Source organism: Ruditapes philippinarum, unplaced genomic scaffold (genome assembly GCF_026571515.1).
Source record: "Ruditapes philippinarum isolate M1 unplaced genomic scaffold, ASM2657151v2 ctg464_1_1_1_1, whole genome shotgun sequence".
In the NCBI taxonomy this organism is placed as follows: Eukaryota; Metazoa; Mollusca; class Bivalvia; order Venerida; family Veneridae; genus Ruditapes; species Ruditapes philippinarum.
In genome coordinates, this window is record NW_026867304.1 from 100,311 (window position 1) to 125,888 (window position 25,578).

Consider the following 25,578-nt stretch of genomic DNA (forward strand, 5'->3'; position numbering starts at 1 on the left):
ATGTTAAATATTATAAAAAGTACCGTGAGTATCACGTCAAACGTGACTTTCTTTGGTTTTCAATTTACACACAATACAATAATTTCATAATTTTCTATACAATGTACAATCGAAAAAAACCCGGACAACAGTTTGTGTTGTCGACAACAGTCAACATTACTGTATATACATTTTTTGCGTAAAATCGATAAAACATACATGTCCGGTTAGCTCATATAGGTAGAGCGTTGGACTGTGAATCGGGCGACCGGAGTTCGATTCCCGGACGATGCAGGTCACTTTCGTTATGACTGATCATGAAATCTTTCCTACGGTCATTTGCACTGTACCTTTGCTCTGGTATGTACAGAAGTTTCAGATTCTAGCGAAAGTAAAGGCAACTAGTACTGGTAAACTGCTTGACAGCATGCCCATGAACGATGCGGTGGTCGAACCGTGCTGTGGCTTCCTGTCATGATCCCGAGTGAAAACTACCAACACCACCAGCAAGCCCACACGAGTCATGGCAGATCCTATGCGGTTGTTGTTCATTGAAGTAGCATAGAAGGTAATTTAAAAGCCATTTAAACAATGTTTATATCAAGTATAATCTATATAAAGTTATAATTTGTATTAAAGTTCAAATGTATAAAATATATGTGATTTAATTATATACATTCGTTCCTTTGGATTTGGCTTTTTTTGGGATACAAGACAGGTGTTTTTATTTCAATCACAAAAGGCCATGTTGATATGATTACAGCATGGTATAGGTATAAAAAAGCAGTTTTACAAAACGATACCAATTTAGTAACATAACATTCATATACTAAACATATATAATGAATATCCAGCACTTGTCAACACTTAATTCAAACATTTTAGAGATAAAACTTCATATTTTTCTTATAACATTTTCATTTTGTAATGCTAACAATTTATAAATAATGACACATTTTTTTTTGTTGTATTTTTTTCCAAATACTTGTTTGTTTTTTCAAATCAATACAGGGGAGGTTGCTATATTGCATGAAATTCATCTTCTAATTCACAGCAAATATTACATTTTCTTTCATTATGAGGTATTGCTTAAGATGTCCACCATCTACAAGTTTCTACCTTTAATATAACAATGTGAAACATTCTAAACTTTTCAATACTGTATGTGTAGAAATATTCGCGGGCTTCAAATTTTCGCGATCTTCGCGGTGACATTCGATCCGCGAATTCATGTTTAGCGCGAATATTTCTACACCAATAATTTCTTAATAGTCATATTTTCGCGCTTCTGTAGAACAATGTATATCAGTGTTTGATATGCTTTCACACTTTTTATTTCAATCTTCACTGAGTAATTGGGTTTTGTTTTCCAAGTTATTCATCATTTAAAATCGTTTAAGTTTGTGTTTTTTAATTGTTTATTCAGAAAAACCAAAACATGATCTGATCAGATGTCAAGACTTTTATGACGCAAACTGTGAAAAAAATATGCACGTTAACGGGCATTCTTTTGTTTGCTATAATCTGTCCGCTAGACAATGTCTTTTTCTGTACAATAGAGTATCGTTTGACACCTGGTATTGAAAATAACTGTGAACTCCCACGATAATTACAGTAATTTTTCTTTTTAAACCTGAGTGGTCTACGCGAATTAATGATTTTCGGCAGTCACCTCCGCGAATTCAAAATAGCGCGAATATTTGTATAGACCCCCAAAGTGGACCTTTCCGCGAAAATTTGCTTCCGCGAATTTAAATACACATACAGTATTCACCTATGACATGTATATTTTGTTTAGTTTATAGATTATGTAACTGTTTTGTCCGACCTTTCCCCTGGTACAGAGTGTAATGGCCATCCGTCCTCGAGCTGAAAATATAAATAAAATACATGTACATGTATAAACATATTACTGAGCGAAAAATATGGACGTATAAAGTATAAATTTACATGGAATGAAAAAGTGGGATGCATAATTTCGACAAGTGGAAGGGCAATGCATATTCCAGTGGGGATTTAGCACATAACTCGTTTTCCAGAGGGTTCATGGGTCATTTTTCCCTGATTTTCACTTTTCATTAAATTTTGCGTGATTTTGACTTTAAAAGTAGTAAGTTGCTACCCAAATCTTAGAGTGGTTTCGGAATGAAGTTCAATCCTGTGGGGGAGGGGGTGGGTCATGACCTCGTAACCTCCTCCTCTTTCTGGATCCGCGCATAATGGCAAATATCATTGCGCAACGGAATACAGCCCAAACTTAAAAATACGCATGCTTTCACATACGGTGCTTTCACATACGGTGCTTTCACATACGGTGAAGACGAGAAAGGTAGACTTATTTTTGTTTTTTTTGTTTTTTGGTTTTACGTCACATCGACGCAGTAAAGGTCATATCGCGACGTTCCAGCTTTACTGGTGGAGGAAGACCTCAGGTGCCCTTCCGTGCATTATTTCAGGCACGAACGGGCACCTGAGTAGAACCACCTCAGTAGACTTATTTAATCGTCAATGAAAAGTAGTTTTCCTTGATATGGCTTAAATCATATTATGTCAATATAAGTAAAATAACTCATTTAAGTCATATAAGTTTATAAAAAAACTTGTTTCATTTTGTGTATTTTTATGGACTATGTTTTTTATATAATTTTGCATTGAACAGGCACCCACTTAAATTAGATAAATAAGAAATTTGTCTCGAATCGAGGTGAGAAAATTTGTACAAAATGTTTATTCATTGGAAACTAATTAATATTTTTGTATAGATAGATACTTTTACAAGGTAATTTACTTTAGATATTTTGGTTTGTACTACTTTTGGCTTAATGGCATCTACATCTGATTGTTACCTATGTAGCAAGTAGAGCACCACTCCGTTAAATAAATGATTTGTTTTTGTCATTTCGTGTTTTTTTGGGTTTTTTTTTTTGTTTTGTTGTTTTTTTAATGTTTTTTAATCAATTTATTTATTTATTTATGTATTATTTTGTTGTCAAACAAACCTGTTCTCGACGGGTAAACAAAGAAATACTAATCAAACAAGCCTGTTCCGACATTTATGAGTTTACAAAGAAATACAAATCAAACAAACCTGTTCTCGGCATTTATGAGTTTACACAGAAATACAAATCAAACAAACCTGTTCTCAGCCGGAACTACTTGTGCTCCTCCTATGAACGAGTCGGCGGATGGGTTCACTTTCAACACTTCAAAATGGCCAGTATCTATGCGTCCTAAATCGTTGCCAACTAAACGGCTGGTCACGTGTCTATTCCCATCTAATTCTGTAATTCTTGGAGACGATACAACTCTGTTACTATAGGAACGCTGCAATCCATTTAGGTCCACATTTACTACTTTAGAAAGTTGGTCCAGTGATATAGGCGGTAAGCGTAGCAACCCGTCCGTGTTAACATGTCCAGAGGTGTAATTTAACTTTTTCCCATCTAAAATAGCCCCGCCACTATACTGTGTACGTCCGCCTAAAATCGCCCCGCCACTATATCGCGTCTGACCGTCTAAAATCGCCCCACCACTATAGCGTGTTTGTCCCCCTAAAATCGCCCCGCTACTGTATCGTGACTGTCCGCCTAAAATCGCCCCACTACTATACTGTGTTTGTCCCCCTAAAATCGCCCCGCCACTATATTGCGCCTGTCCGTCTAAAACAGCGTTATTGCTTAAACCAACATGGTAATGTTGTGGATCGGAATAATAAACTGGGTCTAAAATCTGTGCCGGACCAACGTACCGTTGTGTTTCTGCCCCGGAATAATGAACAGTGGGTTTGTTGCTGGAGCTTGAATATTCAAATGATGTGGGTTCGCCCTTAATCATATGGTGTCGAGAGTCATCATATCGTATTATATTAAATGATGGCTTGTACGAGTCACGTGATGCCTCGTGACCATACCGACCATATTCCGATCTGTACATCATCGGATCGGAATATCTGCGTGCCCGGCTGTAATGTACGTCATCAGGCCGGGAATCATACGAAGCTTCGCGTCTCGTGAATCTTTGTCGCTGGGCAACCAGTGAAGAGTCGGAATACCTCCGACCCCGCCGTAAATCATCAGGGGGCTGCAAGTCGTCATTCGAAAGACGTCTTGATCTCATTATTTCCTGTTTATTCCCGTTGGAATATCTTTCATATTCTTCTTTGTTGAAGCCTCTACCAGGGTAAGAATTGTCTGCAATAACAATAATAATTTTTATACTCAGAATTAAATATTTGTTCGTTTGTTTGATTGGGTTTTACATCACACCAACACAGTATATGGCGACGTTCCAGCTTTACTGGTGGCTCTTCCGTGCATTATTTCAGGCACGAACGGGCACCTGAGTAGAATCACTGACTGTAAGCTAGCTGGTTAATAAGCTTCATCATATGAAAGAATCCAAAGTCACTGTCGGGATTCGAACCCACAGCGGTGAAGGGAAAGTGGTTTGGAGTAAACGGCATTTACTACTCGGCCACGGACTCCCCTATGAAATAAACATGATTTTTTCAGTACCATTACCAATCTAGTTGATCTAATCATGATGCAAAATTTCACTTCCGTCACACTATCTAGAGCATATCTAACATACTGTTCATAACACTGTTGTCTTTTATCATACAAAAAATTAATGCACCTTACTCTGCATTGCAATATATTAAAGTACATGTAGATCTAGTACTTACATATCACACTCAGTCTGTACAAAGTTATTCTCTACTTTTCATTACTTGCTAAGTAAGTTAAAATTGAAAACTAGACTAACAATTATCATGTTTATGTAATTATATTAAATATGTTACCATAGGCACGGTCGTGTCTTCTAACAGATCCGTCTGCGGGAGAATCTCCAAATGTTCGACTCCGCCAATCTATCCAATTCTCTCTCAAACTATCTGTCCATCCTCTCCATCCCTTACGTCTTCCTTCCAGTTTATCACCCGAGTACATACCAGAGAACATGTTCCTACCCGAGTACTTGTTCCTATCCGAGTACATGTTCCTATCCGAATGCCAGCCAGATTGGCGCACAAAATTTGAACGCTTAGACACATCTTGCCTATGAACAGATAGCTTATCCGCATCAGAATATTTTCCGGATTGTTTTAGAAAATTTGTCTTCTTATGAATTGAGTGTTTATCAATATCCGAATATTTTCCGGAGTCTTGCAGAAAATTTGACTTCCTTAAAAAGTCATGTCGGTGGACGGAATGCTTATCATCGTCCGACATTTTCCCGGAGTACTTTTTGGAAAATATTTCTCTGTCTATGGAATGTTTGTCACCGTCTGAGAAACGCCTTGAACTTCTAAAGAACCCGGACTTTTTCGAAAAGCTGCCCTTTTCGCGGTCCCCTCTAGAGTAAGCGAATTCGTTCACAAAATTTTTAGATGGACCGGAGGAGTACTCTGAAATACATTAATTTATAAATTCACTGAAAATTGAAGATGGATGTCATAATTCTGATTCATAGAAGGATATCTGGTTCCATATACGGCTACTGTGGTACAATATATTGAAGAACTGGAATCATATATTGAGAAAATCAACTTATATATTGCTATCTCGGTTTCATACACTGACGGTATGGTTTCATAAAGTGTAACTGTGGATTAATATAATGAATTCCGGTTAAATAAAAACGGTGTTTCATATATAGTCGAAGTGAACTTATAATCCAAATGGTTAAATAAATTGAAAAAGAACAATATCAGACAGCCATGGCTTTCCATACAATACAATATTACAATATGTTCCGCTGTCGGCTTACATATGGAAGCCTCCAGAAGAACCAAAATAATTCAAGAAAATCAAACTTAAGAAAATGCACTAAGATGAAAAGAAAATTAAAATGGTTTAAGATTAGAGAAATAATTTGCATGTTATGTGCGATAAATGACTGATTTTGCGGTATTTATTACCATATTTCTACTGCGTTTCTAAGGTAACGCTGTAAGCGTCAATTGTGCATATTTTGATTTGTTTTGATTATATGTGTATGCTGTTTGCAATGTGTAAACTACATTCAATATTCACTTCATAATATTTTAATTTTAAATAAATTTTCAAAATGTTCATGCAAATTAGCATCAATCTGGATGCATGCTGCTTTAAATTATTTTACTGTTTTTGTTTTGTTTTGTTTTTGTTGTTGTTGATGATGATGATGATGATGATGATGATGATGATGATGTTGTTGTTGTTGTTGTTGATGATGATGATGATGATGTTGTTTTTGTTGTTGTTGTTGTTGTTGATGATGATGATGATGATGATAATGCTGTTGTTGTTGTTGTTGTTTTTGTTTTTGTTTTTGTTGTTGTTGATGGTGATGATGTTGTTGTTGTAAAACACAATACCTACTAGATGACAATTCAGTTTTACAAGCATCAGTAAAGGATAATTTTACTCGTTTGTATGTTTGAAAAAAAATCAACATATTTTGATATTACTGTGTAATACATCTTTTGTGGGACAGAATACATTACCATGGAAATGATTACTTTTCTTGAAATCTTTGGCATCCCCCGAACCCTTGAACCAACCAGTCGTCCATCCCGGCCACCTGTCCCTCCAGTTATCACTCGAACCTCGCCAACCGTGGTATCTGGCAGTATAAATATCGCATTTTAACAGATCTCAAAGTATCAAGACACGCCCATTATATAACAACACACAGAACGCTTTTTCGTATTTAACATGTATATTAATTTCTTTTATTATATACTTATGAATGAAATATTGAGAAATATTGATGAAATAAAATGCGTATTTTCATTTCCCGTATTTTCACTGTGAACATTTAATTTTCACTGCAGTGAAACATATTTTCCGTATTTTCACTGGTGTTTTCTGGACTACGTTCTTCTAATTTCTGCCATTACACAAAATCTAAGGGAAGGTCTATCAAATTGTAATGTCAAAAAAAAGAAGAGAAAAGGGTTTATAATAAACAGAAAATTCAGGGTTTTTTTCTATAAATACAGGATATATTTTCATCATGTAGTATGAAAATTCTCATATTTCACTCGTGACTACCGCCACATACGAACTATTTATTTTCATACAACTCGATAAAAATAAATCCTGTATGTATAGAGAAAAAAAACTTGAATATCTCTCTATGAAATCAGATAAACCGGTGAAATCTGTAAAATTTGAAAGTCGTGATATTTACCGATGGTGATAATGTCTGCGTCGCCGTCTGCAGCAGCAAGAAATACAACAAAGGCAGACTATGATGATGATAACAAGCGCGGCGCTTACTGCTGCAGTACCAACTATAACCTTTTCCTTTAAGTCAAGAGCAACTGAAAACAAAAACGTATTTTTTGATTACATAAAATGTTTGGAAAGTAAGCAAACAAATAGCTAGAAAGGACTGATGACAAATGCATTGTTGATATAGCTGCTCGCCAAACGTTCACTTGAAATACTTTCAGGGAAGGGCCCACGATAATGTTGCCCAACCCTTTTGTATGTACACTTCACTATGTCTGTAAAATTATGAAATTGTATATTGTGTGTAAATTTATTCAATACAATACTACATGTATTTAACTAGAAGTAAACTAAAAACTCTCCTGGACTCATATCAATGGACGCTCATGATAAGATCCTAATATGTTAAACATCTAAGCTAATAATAATATGATTAAACGGCTCTCTTCCTTTAGATTAAAGATCACACGACTTCCGGTTTCATAAAATTTGTTTATAAAACACATCGTAATATGTAATATCGATAACGCCCTCTGGCACCTGCCAAAGCAGTACTGTATCAACAACCCAAAGTGTAGGTATTGGGAAAAAAAAGACCATTAAAGATATACTATACTGTTCCTTGGGTATAATATTTTAATCACAGAAATTTATTGAAATTTATGAAATTCTTACTGAGTATGTCTAATTTGAATAAAAGAATAAATAAAATATGTATGAGAAGATGCTTCCCTATTACGGGACAAAAAAGTAGGTCCTTCATAAAAAAGCTTCAAGTTTCTTTTAATGACACTATATTGTAACTACTTATATTGTGCAGAACTTTAAGCATAACACAGGGTGAAAACACGTTTATTTATGCATATGAGCCGCTTCATGACAAAACCAACATAATGGGTTTGCGACCAGCATGGATCAAGACCAGCCTGCGCATCCGCGCAGTCTGATCAGGATCCAAGCTGTTCGCTATCGGTTTCTCTACTTGTTATAGGGTTTGTAAGCGAACAGCATGGCTCCTGATCAGACTGCGCGGATGCGCAGGCTGGTCTGGATCCATGCTGGTGGCAAACGCACTATGTTGGTTTTGTCGTGACATGGCTCATATGTACATACACAGAAACTGTGCAACAATTATCAATATTTTCTAATATGTTAAAGATCTAGGCTAGTAAACTATGACTGTACAATTCTCTTCCTTTAGATTAAAGATCACTCGACTTCCGGTTTGAAGTTTGTGCATACTCTATTTTATATTTTTAAAAACGATTATGTTAAGGTTTTAGATGACAATGTTTCATAGTCATTTGTAACTTTATATTATTATTAAACTTTATCATATTTTTAATACAAATATAAAAAAGAAAGTTTACAATCTTGTTTGTATGTCATGTTAATTCAAGTTATGTTTTCATCATTTAAACAGTTTTACAGTTTTACTTATTTCATCTTTATCTAACTTGAAAAGAAACACTCATAGTTTTGAAATGAAAAGAAGAAAACCAAAGAAAAACATATCGGAATAAAAAAGATGGCACACACACATAAAACTGACATGTTTTTATATTAAACCCCGTTAAGTATTTCCGGAATTTTTTTCCTAAACAGTATATGTATTGTACTGTATTTTCAATGGACATTCTAAAATTGTTTTCAAGAATATATAAAAACGTGCTCTTTGGTGTTTATCAAATGCCATGATATAGATCTAAATAAGATATAACGTTAAATATTTGTGTTTCTAAATACTATTCATTTTCCCCCAAACGACAGCCAAACTGGAGGAGTATAAAATCAATTTGTTTATGTATTCTGAATAACATTTAGAATATTTACTGCTTCACCGCTTGAGAAAATAGCGTCTGTTGCGGAAAGACGTCATGACGTCCAATAATGCTGCAATATGATTGGACGGCGCATTTATTGATTGTGACGTCACAAACATCTAACGTAGTTACCGCAATTGAAATGTTGCTCACTTGCAGTGCACACGAATATATCTGCTGTTGAAAGTTAATAAGAGACAAATTTCCAGAAAAATGGAAGAAATCTCGGCAAATGATAACCGACGTGCAGCGAAAAGCACATTTAAAGGTACATTAATTTTCTTAATATACCTCAATTTTGAAATTTATCAATTTTATTAGTGTTTTACTATAGTGTGTTTTCATATGGCACCTACTTCAAATAATAAAAATAATAATAATTATAATAATAATAATAATAACATGTATTCCGTATTCATACAGTCCGCGGTCATTACAGTTATTACAAGAAGCCCGCCGTTCATTCGTGTATATATTAGGAAAAGTTTGTCCTCTTATACGTTCTGTGTTCATTTCTAGGTATATCTATATATTTAAAAAATGGCCATATTTCATGGTCCACAACCATTCCTTAGTATGTCTAGAGGCATCTTAAACATTGGTGCTGTTCATCCTTTACATAATTTCTCAGTATTAGCTTGTGTTTAGTGACTGTTTACTTATGCAAATATCTAGAAACTTACATTTTGGACTCTTGTTTATCTTGGTGTTACATATCCATCATTCCAAATATCGCGCTATTTGGAATACTGACAACCTTATAGGTATATAGTGATGTAAACTTTATAAAATACATCTCTATTCGAGAGAAACAGTGTGACATATTTATAATCCGTCGTCAATCTTAGTGTTAAATCAAAAACGGTTCCGAAAATAACTCCATTACTATATTATTCTTTATTTTTATTTTTTTACATGTTATTTTAATTTATTTATTTATTTATTTATTTATTTATTATTTACATTTGTGTATTTGTTTTCGAAAATTTAAAATAAGGCCGTTTATATTTTACTTTATTTGTTTATTCATTCATTTATTTATTTAGTTATTTAGTTATTTAGTTATTTATTATTTATTTTTCGTTACAGATATCCTCATTAGTCCAAACAATGATGACGTCATCATTCCAATCAGTACGACGTTCGACAAAGCCGTATTACACATTGGTATAGGGAACGGATGTGGTATATTTATAGAGAAGTTTGGTATGAAGATTGGTAAGGAGCTGAAAACTTCAGTGAAATATGCCACCCGAAAGTTCACAGACGCTCGTAACCAAAGGAAAAACAAAGGTAAATACATAAAAGCAAGAAAAAGAGAAGATATTGAGAAGATTGTAGATGAAAGTGGTGAAATGTTTACGAGAGACATTCCAAGTATAGAAGAGACTGATAGACAGCTAGCTAAGCTAGCCGACTATGTTTTGGTTAGGGCACCAACGGAACACAAAAATGCTATAGATATAATATCAGACACTAAGCCCCTGAAAGAAATCAAATCTTTAGATATCGACAGCGACGTTGCTGACACTGATGAAAGAATTCAATCTACGATAGGGAAAGTTTTCACATCGGACATCAAATATGACAAGCGGCGAATACCAATGCATGAAAAGGTAATTGCTGAAATTACTGCACCACATTTTGATTATCAAACCATGGTTGAGCCAAACATGAAAATTCATTTGTACAAGCTGAATGAAACACGGTTTAAAGCAGAGAGGACAAATTCATTTGAAGCTATTGATAAAGCTTATCAGGAGGAAATGTTACAAATTGCAATTGATAAAGAGGCAGGTGCCCATGAACCAACTAACATTTGGCCATTGGCTGAAAGTGGATCAGGTTTTTCACTTTCAGAAGATATGCATGTATATTTGGATGAAGTATTTGTTTTCTCAAAACGAAGCTCTCAAATGTTTGATGACTATGTGTCAGAAACAAAAGAGAAGAACAGAAAAGAAAAACAGCAAGAGGATGTATCCGAAAGCGGTACGACGAGAGGAGTTGTTGACATAGATAAAGATTATCCTGTAGCAGACGGCAATTTGTTTGGACGCGCTTTGGACAAAGGTCAAAGAAGAAAAATTTCATCTGATACAATTTTAGATAGAGCAGCCGATAAGGACAGTGATACTTTGAATGGTATGGATCCGGATACCTTTGGTGAATTTCTAGATATAGAGTCAGATAATTCAATGAGTAAAGATATGAGTGCAGTTGGTAAAACGTCAGACAACGACACAATAGATGAAATCGTAGATATAAAATCAGATGATGAAATCGTAGACATAATAGAATCAAATGATGATATCATAGACATCGTAGCAATAGCTCTACAAGATCAAGATGAAGCAGACATAACAGCAGCTAGAAATGACATTGATGATACATACAATGATGTGGTTGACGATGATGATAACCTGTTTGGAATCATGGACCTCTACATTAACAGTGAGCTACACTTCGACTTACACAACGTAAGTAATTTGCACATTAATGATTGATGTTTTATAAGTATAACCTAAAGTGGATTGGTCTTCATTCATTCATTTAATTTTGTTTGTTTATTTATTTATTTATTTATTGCATTTTCAGATGCCAGCATCACCCGAGGAATTTGGCCAGAAGAAGGACTTTGGATATAAATTCTTTTCATTTTCAACATTCTTTAAATAATTAAATAAAAATTAGAAAAACGGGTTTCAACTTTGTTAGTTTTTGTGTACCTGAGCTTATGTCTCCATCAGTCAAAATCTTACATACATATCTATACATGCATAATTCTATATAAAGTTTTTAATAATAATAATAATAACAACAACAATAATAACAATAATAAACACTTTATTTGAGCCGCGTCACGACAAAACCAACATAATAGGTTTGCGACCAGCATGGATCCAGACCAGCCTGCGCATCCGCGAAGTCTGATCAGGATCCGTGCTGTTCGCTATCAGTTTCTCTACTTGTAATAGGGTTGGTAAGCGAACAGCATGGATCCTGATCAGACTGCGCGGATGCGCAGGCTGGTCTGGATCCATGCTGGTCGCAAACCCATTATGTTGGTTTTGTCATGGCACGGCTCATTTCATGAAAGTAACACATTAAGAAATACATATCTTATTTACAATATGGTCTTCATAATTATATAGAGAAAAACACTTGTTAACCTACTAAATCGTTAAAGGTTATTCAAGGCTAAATCAAAGCAGCAGGACATTTTCGTAGTTCAATTCTTTAGAGACGCCATCTTGATTAAAAAGCAGTTAAGAATAATATTATAAAAAAAGCAATGTTTCCGGTTCCTTTAGTGACAACCATTCACATGTCTTGTGTCACACAATGCAGGCGCTTTCACCAGTCCATAGAGTATACAGTAAAAACTCGATAATGAGACCACTGAAGGGACTCCGCATATCTGGTCTTAATAGCAGGTTGGTCTCATTTATGAGTATGGTCACAGAAAAAAACGGACAGAACAGATTTTCTACACATTGAAAAAGTATTTTTCTGGACAGTTTTTCTCTCTCTTTATTGAAACATTTGTTACAATTATTTTTGTATTAATAAAAGAGACAGAACTTTTTGATAGAGAATGATTCAGGCAGTCACACACTTGTAACGGTTTAAGTTTAGAGCTTTGGCGCCGCAGTTTTCTGCGGTGCATTTTAATGTACATGTATATATATATATTTGTTATTTTGACCGGTCAGAACTGTTGGAGTAAATATGAAAAAAAGGGAAACAAAATAAAAAAAACAGATAAAACAGATTTACTGAGTTTGTACTTAATTATCATCGAAAGAATAATGTGGACATTTATAACTATTACACTTAAATGGAATATTATACTACGGAGAAAATACGACACACAATTGTTTGTTAAAGAATATCATGGACACGGAAACCTACCTCCCCCCTCCAGCCCCAATACCACCCCGATTAAACCCCGCACCACAATACAAACAGTATCATTGAACAAGGCTAGGGGCGTATTTTATTCTACTAGTTTACTTTTGACCAGATTTCGAACTGACACTTATAAATATAAGGGATAACAACTTATTAACAAGATGAAAATTTTAAGTTGCTCAGCAAACAATTTATGGCGCCTGTACAGATACGACTGTGTAGGTTAGCCTGTCTGAAAATCAGTGGCTAATGCTTTCGAACATTAAAGATATAAGAACTATGCTCATCCTTGCGTAAAATATTTTTATTGAATTTATTGAAATCTATTTTATTGTTACTGAATATGTCCAATTGTAATAAAAGAATGAATAAATTATGTATTGGAAGCAGCATTTCCTAATACAGGTGAAGTAAAATTGGTCTTTTCTTTAAAATATTGTAACAACCTATATAGCGTGTAGAATTTGTAACACAGCATATATACTTTGTGTGAAGTTAAAACATGTTTATTTTATAGTATTGATAGACTCTGTAGCAATTGTAAATATTTTCAAATATGAAATTGAGCATAGTATATCTTAAAGTATAGGAAATGTCAAGAAAGCATGCAACAAAAATACTTCCGCCTTAATGTAACCTAGCTCTACAGCCATTGTAGATGCGTGCAGTACAAAATGCCATCTACAATATGGTCGAAATATGTAAAGAAAAAATTTCTAGTTCTGTTTCGCAAAACGTTGCCTTTCCCTTTTTTGTCTGCCATCTTGGATAACCAGGCCATGCCACGTGACGATCACGAGTGTTACATGCCGAGCAACAGGTAATATTAATACATTCACTAAATTGTTGACGGAGGGTAGGTAAATGTTAAGAAATCCTTTGATATGTTACACACGTAAGCGCAGCTCACGATGCGCTCACCGACTTATCAACATCGAAGGGGAGTCAGGCATTTCTTGAGCTACATTATGTCATCACGGATTCATATAACCCTTGCCCCCCCCCACCCCTCCTACACCTTTTTGAAATACAGCCACACATATTTAAGTTCTTGCTAAGGAAATTGGAAGTTTTCCTTTGATAGGAATCGAGCCCAGATTACTTCAGGAAAGTTTCATTGAATACAAACATTCAGCCTCATTATTTCATAGTCGACGTCATTGATTATTTATACATGTATTATAATTAGAATATAAACTGTGCATAAACAAATCAGCATTTTCCTATATCTACATTTTGCTTAAGACCTACTTTTGTTAAGTTGAAGGGTTTATACGAAATTAGTTTATAAGTTTATGACAAGCTAAATATCGACTTAAAATGATTATTGGATACCGCTATATAGACCATTATAGATATATAAAATACCATCAATAAGCCTCCAAATTACCATATTGGAGTACTTTCTTTATCTGGGTTTACTACAGATGATAGATGTAATGAATACAAAACCTTTAGATTAAACATGCATATAAAATTGATGTGTAATCGACAAAACTTGATTTTCCACTTTTTCAGTTAAAAATGCCCACCGCTGTTAAATCACTTAATGGAGGATTAATAGAGCTTGAACTATATTTACTTTTTCTGATAAAGTAGTATATTATGGTAGAACCATAAAACATACGCAGACGCACAAACACACATGATTCATTTTTTAATACCTCACAATGTCAAGGTTAAACCTCACTTTGCGTGTGTTAAAGTTAACACACTCACATCGCTATGTAGGTAAACAAACGCACGCACGCACACACACAAAAAGAGTTTCAGATCTTTTTGATAAACTACATTCCGTGTAGGTGTTATGTACATGTTACACTACATGTATATTCTATATACAAAATTTGACTAAATTTATTCAATAATTACCAAATTTTACCCTGTTCCTGACGTAATGTTGATTTTTTCATATTAGATGTATCTGGGAAATTTATACGCTGTTAGCGCCTGACGCTACTTTAATGTATTTTTCTGATTTTTTTTCCCAAATTTGTTGGGAAATTAATACCGTCCAAATACCTTAGAAATTATCAAATCCTTTCAAGTACATTTTGTCATACAGAAAACTTTGCAGCAAAAACAAGCAATTTGTTTATAAAACATTAAAAGATATAATTAAATGTAGCAAGTCTTTAAACTGAAATTAAAATCACTTTATTTGTTTGTAGGTTCTTTCTGAGATTATATACCTGTCTGAGGTTTTTGGGGCTATATCCAATGAAATAAAACATTTCAAAATTTCTATGGACAATTACTACAAGTACTGTATAATAACTGCACACGCAGGTTTACATTTACGTACATGAAAGATAAAATCGCTTAAACGCGTGCCGTCATTGTACTTTTTTATATGCATGATCCAGGGCGTCATGTAAAAAAGATGATTGCAATGACGGCCCTGATAATTTCATTATCTAAAAATAGGTCTCACTTGATATCGCGAACGCACATGAATAAAATACGGAATACAAATGACTAAATGCTGAATAAACAAAAGAAGCATACTTTTCTACAAGAATAGCTCTACTTCTTACTGCACATAGTTTTCGAGAACATCTGCAAAGAACTTTTTACTCTACGTATCAAGATTCAGCAAGATTTTATATGGACTTCTCCTAAAGAAGATGTCAATATTATGCTTGGTTTTGTGTTTTAGTGAAGAAAGGCAGCTTATTTTCATTCATTTTGGTACAAAATTATACCGTCTCGTGTGAATTACTAGAGCTACATTTGCAATTTTCACACAACTCAAACAATGTTCTCGAAAATCATAAGTCGACATTACTCGTTTGTATTACTATACAAAGTCACGTGATCCCCCATGTTAATGTTACTGGTTGGAGACCACCAAAACCGGACAACCATCAAACCCCGGACGGCCCCAAAAATGCCTGATTTAGATTTTTTTGTTTGTGCAGTAGTTGTTGATCTACCGGACGCTTTTATGCCAACAATAACTGCATGTTTGTTTTAATTTTATTTCAATTTTCGTAAACTGCAATATTTTAATGTCTATGTCAAGAACGTTGACATTGAAAATTTAGACGTCAAGAGTGCAATACCTGTTTTCTTATACAAGCTTTAATCATTTGCAGAGTAAATAATAGGATATCCAAAACTTCAGCATTTGCTGCTGAAGTATATTATATCATGTTAAAAATGATAAAAAAGAAAGCTTTTATTGAATTAAATCAGCATCATGGACACATGGTCCGGACACATGGTACTGTAGTGTGGACAATTTAGGTAATTTTGATACCCTCCTTCACAGGCCTCAGAAATAAGAGTCAATATAATCAGAAATAAGCAAACTAGTCCATTTGCTAGGATGATAACCTATCTGTACTGTGTCAAATTTTCAGATATCTAGCTTTAAAAGTATGAAACCTGTATGGAAAAATGTTCAAAACGTGTCTGGTTGATGGTCCCTGACCAGTAGTATTAAAGTTCTCCATAAAATTTTAATTTGCATACTTACCTTTGCATTTAAGATTCGGTGTTTCAGACCACGCCCCAGTGTCAAGACACTCGACAGAGATTGGTCCAGAAATATGACGTCCAAATCCCTTACATCCAATCAGAACCGTCGTACCATTTGTCCTGTCATACGTACTCAGCTCAATGTCTGAATGACTTTGTTTGGCTATTTCTGGACAAGCTGAAAATGATAAAGCGATGATTTGTTATCTGTTTAGATAATAACTAATTAAGTTACTGCAACCATTACCTTATAAAGTCAAAACCTGTACTAACGGTCACCTCCTTTCGGCGGACATCTGACTTGAACGGTTATTTTGTATGAATATAACCTCTAAGCAAAAGAAAAAAAAATGTTACAGCGCTAATTCCATGAAACAAAATACCCAGTGATTATGGTAATTCCGTGCATAAAAATATGTATTCACTTCTGTTAATCCATTCGATCAGAGTACCAAGAGACCGCACTTTTACGATTAGGATATTTTGACATCGTTTACTAGTAGTCTATTAGAAAATACCTAGTGTTTAAAGGGACTCCACTGAGTTTGTTTTTTTCTTCTTTTTTTTCTTCTTTTTTTGGACACGACGGGATGTAGGTCTAGACCAACAACTTGTGTACAAAGTTTCAGATCATTCGCTCACTCCCACATAATAATTATTGTAATTATGAAAAATGGCAAAAAATTGACAAGCGTTGCAATGCTTTCAGCCAAAATCGGACTACAAATACTAGTAGGTTCAATTTATTTCTGAGTATATCTTAATTACCTTTTGCTTATCTTTCTGTTTTAAGTGCCAAGCCGATCTGTATATAAAATTCAAATTTTATTTTTTATAGCTTTTATACCTCAGTGGAGTTCCTTTAAAAGAAATATCTAAATGTAGTGACTGTGCTTATTCCGTTTGGGAAAAAAGCACAACCACAACAAAGTGATTGAGCTGAATAACTTAACATAAATACCTCGTGAATGTTCATATCCATCAGTAAAATATAAGGAGACTTTTGTTTCTTAATATTCCGTTAAAAGAAAACACCTAGTGGTTGCATTTAACACATTCGTGTGGTTCCCTCAGATTAAATATACAATTAATATATAAAATATATAATATATATAATTCGAATAAACTCAAGTGATTGTAATTTAATAACCAGCAGAAAACAACAACAGCAACAACACCATATACCGCAATATTAGTGAAAGATCACGTGACTTATAACGGTATGATTGATAGAGAGCTTGTCATTGGATGATAGATATTATGGCCTTGATTTCATATATATTTAACCCGCAGTTTAAGGTCTGTTGAAAAAGTCCATTTTTTTCCATTCTATAGACCCCATTTTTAAGATATCACTATGCGAAATAAACATTCCCATTTTGCAAATCATATTGAAAACTTAGGTGTAGTTTTGTTTTGTACCAATTTAGTAAATTTATGATAATTTTGAACATATCAAACAAAGCAATCCGGATACACAGCTGTACTTATGTGTTTTAGATGCTAGACTGTTTAACGTGAACTAAATCTTAACCTGAACAAAGATGTTAAAAAATTATTATGTTTCTTGCAGCGCGGTGAATATAACTGATATTGTCCAGTAAATAATAACACTTTGGACGTGTTATTGCTAACAACATGTTACTGGTAACCGGACAAGGTTTGTATGGTCTAAAAATACCCTATCCTGTATAATTAGTCATTTATATGAACCATTTGTCTTCATTATGAATACCAACGGGTACATAAAGGCTATCATCGTGATGATGATTATCACCTCCATCATCATCATCATCATCATCTTCATAATCATCATAATCATCATTATCATCATAATCATCATTATCATCACGATAATTACTATCACTTTTATCATCATTATTATTGTTTTTTCATTATCATCACCAATATCTTTATTATTATTATCATCATCATCATCATCATCACCAACATCATCATCGAGAACAACAACATCATCACCAACTATAACAACAACATCACCATAATTTTCATTATAATCACTTTCAACATCAATATTGTTTTCATCTTCATTAACGACAACAACAACACTAACATCAACATCATCATCATCACTACCACCACCACCACCACCACCACCACCAACAGTAACAACAACAACATCATCATCATCATTAACTACTACAACATCATCATTATTTTCAATATAATCACTTTCAACATATTATTGTTGTTTTTCATCATCATTATTAAGAACAACAAAAACATTATCATCAGCAGCAGCGGCAGCATCATCATCATCATTATCAACAACAACAAAAACAACAACAACATCATCATCATTATCATCATCATCATCATCATCAACAACAACATCAGATTAAAGCGTAAATGATCTAACTAAATGATAAACGTTTATTGTCATGACTTGCAAAGATTTATTTCAAAAACATATGGACAAATAGAAATAAACTTACTCGTCATTATGAATCTTATTTTACTCCGGAAAAAATTAACAACCTGAAAGTCAATTCAGAAAATAATTTTCCCTTTGAAATTTTATCGTTTTACTATCCATAAATTGATTAAGAATGTACAACCCACTGTTGCTCCATCAAAACCACGGATCAATCAGTAAACGCCCATCTTAATAATAATATAGAATTTATTTCAATTGAAAAACCGTAGACTTATTTCATAACGCTCACGCTGTCCCGTTCTATAGAAGCGTCACGCGTGAGTCACGTTCTATAGAAATGTCGCGCATGAATTGAAGTCAGAGTAATATATTTTTGAATAAGTTTTCTTCTTTAAGTTTTTTTCTTTTAATATCTTAAAGCGACTACTGTGCATTCAAGATGTGTTTCAACATTTACTTTTGAAACACAATTTATTTGATTCTAAAAATTACACATATTATACATGTTTAAGACATTTTTCTACATATATAATCATTTATGAATGTTTTGTTGTTGTTATTTTTCTATTTCAAAAGGCCACATTGAAAATAAGATATATATGATTGATGTATACATGTATTCTTAAATGTGCTGCCTTCTCTAAATAAAGATATTATTAATTATTATTATTATTATTTATTATTATTATTATTATTATTATTATTATTATTATTATTATTATTATTATTTTTTATTTATTATTTATTATTATTATTATTATTATTATTATTATTATAAACAATATTATTGAAAATGTTTGAAATTAACTCGTTTATTCGTTTATTGTTATTGTTATTATTATTATTATTATTATTATTATTATTATTATTATTATTATTATTATTATCATTATCGTTATTATTATTATAAACAATATTTTTGACAACATTTGTAATTAGGTCGTTTATTTGTTTAATTGGTCCGGGAAACATCACACGTGGTCAACGCCAACATCTCATTACATACCAGTTCTCCCCTTATACCAATTCACGTAGACTCGACTGTTAAACTTAGGAATCAAACGTGGTGTTTGTTTTTACCTAAATAGATATCTGTATATTATATAATGCCAAAATATACGTTAAAGTCACACTTTAAAACAATGTTAGGCCAGGACTATATAAAAATGTTAACAGTTGTGGCATTGTTATGAACATTTTACTCGTCTTTGAGTAAAATACTTTTATCGTAAAATATCATTGAAATCTATGAAATTCTTACTAATATATCTAATTTAAATAAAGGAATATACAAACTATGTATTGGAATCTACACTGCCTAGTATGGGTCAAAATTGCTGGGTCTATCAAGTTTTAATGAGACTTAAATTCATATAGTCATGTCCAGATAAATAATGCAGTGTGTAGTGTTTTAACATAACATATTTACTTTGTGTGCGGTCAAAACATTTTATTTTAAATTTGAAAAGAGACTGTGTAGCAATTAAGAATATTTCCGAGTTTAGAATTTGAGCATAATATATCTTTAAAATAAAACACCAGAAACCTTTATTTAAAATAGTTAATGTGAGCGAGCTTCCTTAAAACTGAAAAAAGTCATTGACATTTTATAGGCGCGTCTTCTTTTTAACAGAAATTATTCAATTTAAGTCCACGTAGGTTAAACCCGGCATATACTGATTTTGTCAGCATGGAATGTACCTATGTTGTACATGTTTATGTAGGTACATTTACACAGGAAACTAATACGTAATATACACATACACTTACCTTATAGGGACTCCACTGAAGTTTTTTGATATGATGAGACTATTTGTTTCCAGATAAATGCACCATTTGATGTAGGTTTAAACCACTAATTTTTCTGCAAAATTTCAGCTCATTCGCGTACTTCGTTTTTCCAGAATAATAATTCAAATTGTAAAAAAATGACCCAAAATGAAAAGCGTTTAAACACTCTTCTCTTAAATCGGGCTAAGAAAAGCATAAAAAATTTTGATTTTCAATTTATATATTTATATATATAGTATATATTTCTTAACTATCTTTGCATATATTTCTGTTTAAAGTGCCCCAGCTCATTTATGTAAGAAATTCAAATGTTATGTTTTTAGGCTTTTAAACCTCAGTGGAGTCCCTTTATTCTCCTTGTGACAACTGTATTTTCCTGTGGAAAGTATTATCTGATCATCGTTATATTGTATTATAATAATATAATAAATAAATTTTTTTGTCTAATTGAAAGGGAACAATCAATTTTAACTTTTTAGGTGAAATAGTTTTAGGCACTTTACTGAGTCTATATTTTAAAAAAGGTACTTAAGGCTTAAATCAGTTTGCTTTGGGGGACATTCCCCAGTAAACCCAAAAAAAGTTTTTTTGGGAAGCACAAAGTGTGGATAATTTATTTCACTACCAGGCAGTTTTCAGAGAATATTAGCCATAGACAAAAGTAGTACCCCTTTTTCTGTCCTTTGACAAGAGAAATAGCGACTTACAGTAGTGCGTTAAATGTAGTACATACCAATATTTTGTTAAGTTATACAATACTGTACAATTTCAGCGTTTTTACTCGTCCGTCTTTGCATAATTTCAGGCATGTCTGGGAATCTGTCTGTTCTTGCATTGTTTCAGGCATGACACAGCACCTGTCCGTCTTTGCATAATTTCAGGCATGACAGACCACATGTCCGTCCTTGCATTATTTCAGGCATGTGCGGGAACCTGTCTGTCCTTGCATTATTTCAGGCATGACATAGCACCTATCCGTCCTTGAATTATTTCACCTGTCCGTCCTGTCTGTCTTTGTATTATTTCAGGCATGTCCGGGCACCTGTCCGTCCTTGCATTATATTCGGGCACCGTCCTTCGGGCCTTAAATACGGGATGTCCGACACCGTCCTCCTTGAATTATTTCAGGCTTTCCCGGGCACATTCCCCCCTTGCATTTTTTAAATGCCATGTCCGGGGGCACCTTTTTCCGTCTTGCATTTTTTTCAGAATTTCCGGGCCCCTGTCCTCCTTGCATTATTTAGGCATTTTCGGCACTTGTCCGCCCTTGCTTATTTTGGGCTTTTCCCGGCATCGTCCTCCTTGCTTTTTTCACTTTTCCCGGAAAACTGCCCGCCCTTGCATTTTTTTAGGCTTTTCCGGGCATCTTCCGCCCTTGCTTTATTTCGGGCACAAGGGGCACCTGTCCGTCCTGCTTATTTCAGGGGAATGGACCCTGGCTTTTCACTTTTGTAGCTAGCGGGAGGATATTTTTTTTTAATAAAAAATTTAAAGACCTGGCGGGATTTGAACCACATCAGTCAGGGGCAAGTAGTTTAAAGTCAACGACCTTAACTACTCGGCAACGGACGCCCTATTATAGATAACACTTCTTTTTGGATTATGTCGGACAGGTTTAATCGCTTGTTCTAAACAATTTTGAAATTTCAAAAAAATATCAACACAAATTTGAAGGTGTTCTACTTTAAAAAGAAAAATGTTCACCCACGGTTTAATTGATAATTATATAACTTATCACGCCCCGGGGTATCCACTGAGTGTTACACTGAATTCAATAAGACATCATTTCTGATTTGCATATTTATAATCATTGAAAAATAATGTTAATGCGCTTAAAATATTCAGATTTTTTTTAAAGACGATCAAATCAATAAACGCGGTGTTTGTTACAACGCCCTGATAAATTTGACACTTTGATTTCATCCCGAGCCGTAACATTTCGTTTTATTTCGTAACTTTTCGTCATACTTCGTCATTATCGATCGCTTATCGGCGAGGTCTTATAATTATTATTTGGTTTTTGTTCTGGAAGTATCTTTTATTTATTTCAATTAATACAAGTACGTGAAAGAGTGGTTTTCAATTGTTTGCTACTATAAAAATTTTAATAAGGTCACAGTCTTTTATTTTAAAATCCCTGGTAAATGCCCGACGTGGTATGCCTGTGCGAATCCCGCGCTCAGAGAAATATTTTTATATGAGCCGCGTCATGACAAAACCAACATAGTGCATTTGCGACCAGCATGGATCCAAACCAGCCTGCGCATCCGCGCAGTCTGATCAGGACCCATGCTGTTCGCTATCAGTTTCTCTACTTGTTATAGGGTTTGTTAGCGAACAGCATGGATCCTGATCAGTCTGCGCGGAAGCGCAGGCTGGTCTGGATCCATATGCTGGTCGCGAACGCATTATGTTGGTTTTGTTGTGAAACGGCTCATATAAATAATACATTATTTTTATCATTTTTTTCATTTTGAGAATTTGCAGCGTCTAAGAAATTGTCTGTTTGATATCTGGGCTCTTTTAAATAGATGTTTAGTCCATCTAAAAATGTAATACTACCATATTTGTTTTATTCGTTTACCCAATAAAAATCATATATATTTTGGGATCTAGATTTAGCACTTTGAAGTCTCGCCGGGTTGCCTTAACCAATAATTGCACCAGTATGCAATGAAAGGGCGGAAAAAGATGAAATTTAAATCACAACCTATGACTATGTACATGTATAGAGCTGTAGCGGGTTCGAGTCCTATCTTAACACCAATTTAACTCCAGTATTAGCATACCCCAATTTAAATTCGCAATTTAACCTTTTGGTTTTAACTGGACACATAATTGGGATCTCTTATTTTGGTTAACTGAAAACAGCAAAATTCGGCAATGTAACCTACTGGTTAACTGAGAAACAGCATAATTCGCCAATGTTACCAACTGGTTGACTGATAACATAATTCAGCAATGTAACCTACTGGTTAACTGAGAAACAGCATAATTCGGCAATGTTACCAACTGGTTGACTGATAACATAATTCAGCAATATAACCTACTGGTTAACTGAGAGACAGCATAATTCAGCAATGTAACCTACTGGTTAACTGAGAAACAGTATAATTCGGCAATGTAACCTACTGGTTAACTGAGAAACAGATTAATTTGAAAAAGCAACTTACTGGTTGACTGAGAGACAGCATAATTAGGCAATGTAACATACTGGTTGACTGATAAACAGCATAATACGGCAATGACACCTACTGGTTGAATGAAAGACAACATGATCACATATTCTGCTTTATACAAATTTATTGATGGAATAGATGGATAGAGATATGAGGAGGAGAATTGTTCAATACAAAAACATCATGTATATATAGTGATTGTACATGATAAATATGTAATATTCTATAAAAACACAAACTGTATGATAACCTTTCAAACATGAACTTATGTCACCGATTTATATAACATGTAATTAAATGTAATTAAGATCGGTGCTGATATCTTATATAAAATGTGTAATATGCACAATTTATTCACATTAAAGGGACTCCACTGAGGTTATTTGATATGACAGGACTGGAAATAATTTTTTTAAGATTAATGATCTACTAGTATTTCATGTAGGTCTAAACCAATAAATTCTGTGCAAAAATTCAGATTACTCGCTTACTCCGTTTTTACAGAATAATTATTTTACTTGTTTAAAAATAAAATATGATTTTCTATTTATTTCTGAGTATATTAACATTTGAATATCTGTCTGTTTTGCAACAGTTGATCTATGTAAGAAATTAAAATTTAAATTTTACGTTTTTTGGCTTTTGAACCACAGTGAAGTCCCTTTAACAATTTTTGCAGGAAAGGGACATTATTACGTAACAAGACTGTTTTGTTACAACAAAAAAAGTGACTATATTAAATAAATCTTCAATTTCTTTTCAGCACTAAAACTTTTGTAAGAAAAAAAAATGTATATAAACAAAAATATTTTTTCCCCCTCATTAATTTTAAGTACAAACATTCATATATGGTAGTAAAAAATGATTCCTGATATGAACCGAAACAAAAAGAAAAGTGATTTCACTGTACATATAATAATACTGTATACATGTATATATACAATAAACTATTTGTATCACGGTGCCGTTGTCAAGGTAAAAATGTATGATGGTTGCTATGGGGATGGTTGCTATGGGACTTGTAAGAATATCTGCTAGAAAAAATGTTATGGCATAAAAAATAAAACGACATTGAAAATCTGTATGATGATGATACAACAAAAATTGTATCATTGACAAATTTGAGCCACATCACGGCAAAACCAATATAGTGGGTTTGCAACCAGCATAGATCCAAACCAGCCTGCTCAGGATCCACAATGTTCGCTATCAGTTTCTCTACTTGTAATAGAGTTGGTAAGTGAACAGCATTGATCCTGATCAGACTGTGCGAATGCACAGGCTGGTCTTGATCCATGATGTTCACAAACCCATTATGTTGTTTTTGTCTTGACGCGGCTAAAATTTTATAATTTAATGTCCAAAATATTTCCTTCCTAATCCTTGTTATAAATCTTGTCTGTAACTCAAGCTCTTAAAGACACATTCTATACTAAAACAGCAAACGTGGCTTAAAGCAATCTAATAAAGCAAGAACAAAAACATGACAAATATTTGGCTTTACAAAATTTATACGTAGGGATAAATAAAAAACACAAGGTTTCCATTAGAAACCCATATATTATAGCATTAGAAACTTAAACAAGACAATTAAACAATTTCACATTAATTTTTTAATTAAATAAAAAACAGATGAATTCTTAAGTACAAATCATACAAAGGAAAATATCTTATAATGCATAATACATTCAGCACAAAGTAAATCAAGAGAAAAAAAAATGTGATTAAACAAACACGTGGAATAACCAGCATTCCAGAATTTCTAAAGAAAAGAACACACAAAAAAACCC

General features: G+C 33.6%; 2 protein-coding genes across 2 annotated transcripts; one reads left to right on the forward strand and one right to left on the reverse strand.

Moving 5' to 3' along the window:
* Positions 1-1,743: 1,743 nt before the first annotated feature.
* Positions 1,744-18,883, reverse strand: LOC132735616 (uncharacterized). The gene is made up of 8 exons (XM_060722593.1): positions 18,877-18,883; positions 18,156-18,221; positions 16,419-16,598; positions 7,156-7,288; positions 6,467-6,585; positions 4,781-5,386; positions 3,116-4,169; positions 1,744-1,848 (listed from the first exon to the last, which is right to left on the reverse strand). The coding sequence occupies exons 1-8, from the start codon at positions 18,881-18,883 to the stop codon at positions 1,779-1,781; spliced, it is 2,235 nt and encodes a 744-aa protein (XP_060578576.1). The 3' UTR covers positions 1,744-1,778.
* Positions 9,154-11,724, forward strand: LOC132735626 (uncharacterized). The gene is made up of 3 exons (XM_060722601.1): positions 9,154-9,290; positions 10,112-11,502; positions 11,621-11,724. The coding sequence occupies exons 1-3, from the start codon at positions 9,236-9,238 to the stop codon at positions 11,699-11,701; spliced, it is 1,527 nt and encodes a 508-aa protein (XP_060578584.1). The 5' UTR covers positions 9,154-9,235; the 3' UTR covers positions 11,702-11,724.
* Positions 18,884-25,578: the final 6,695 nt, after the last annotated feature.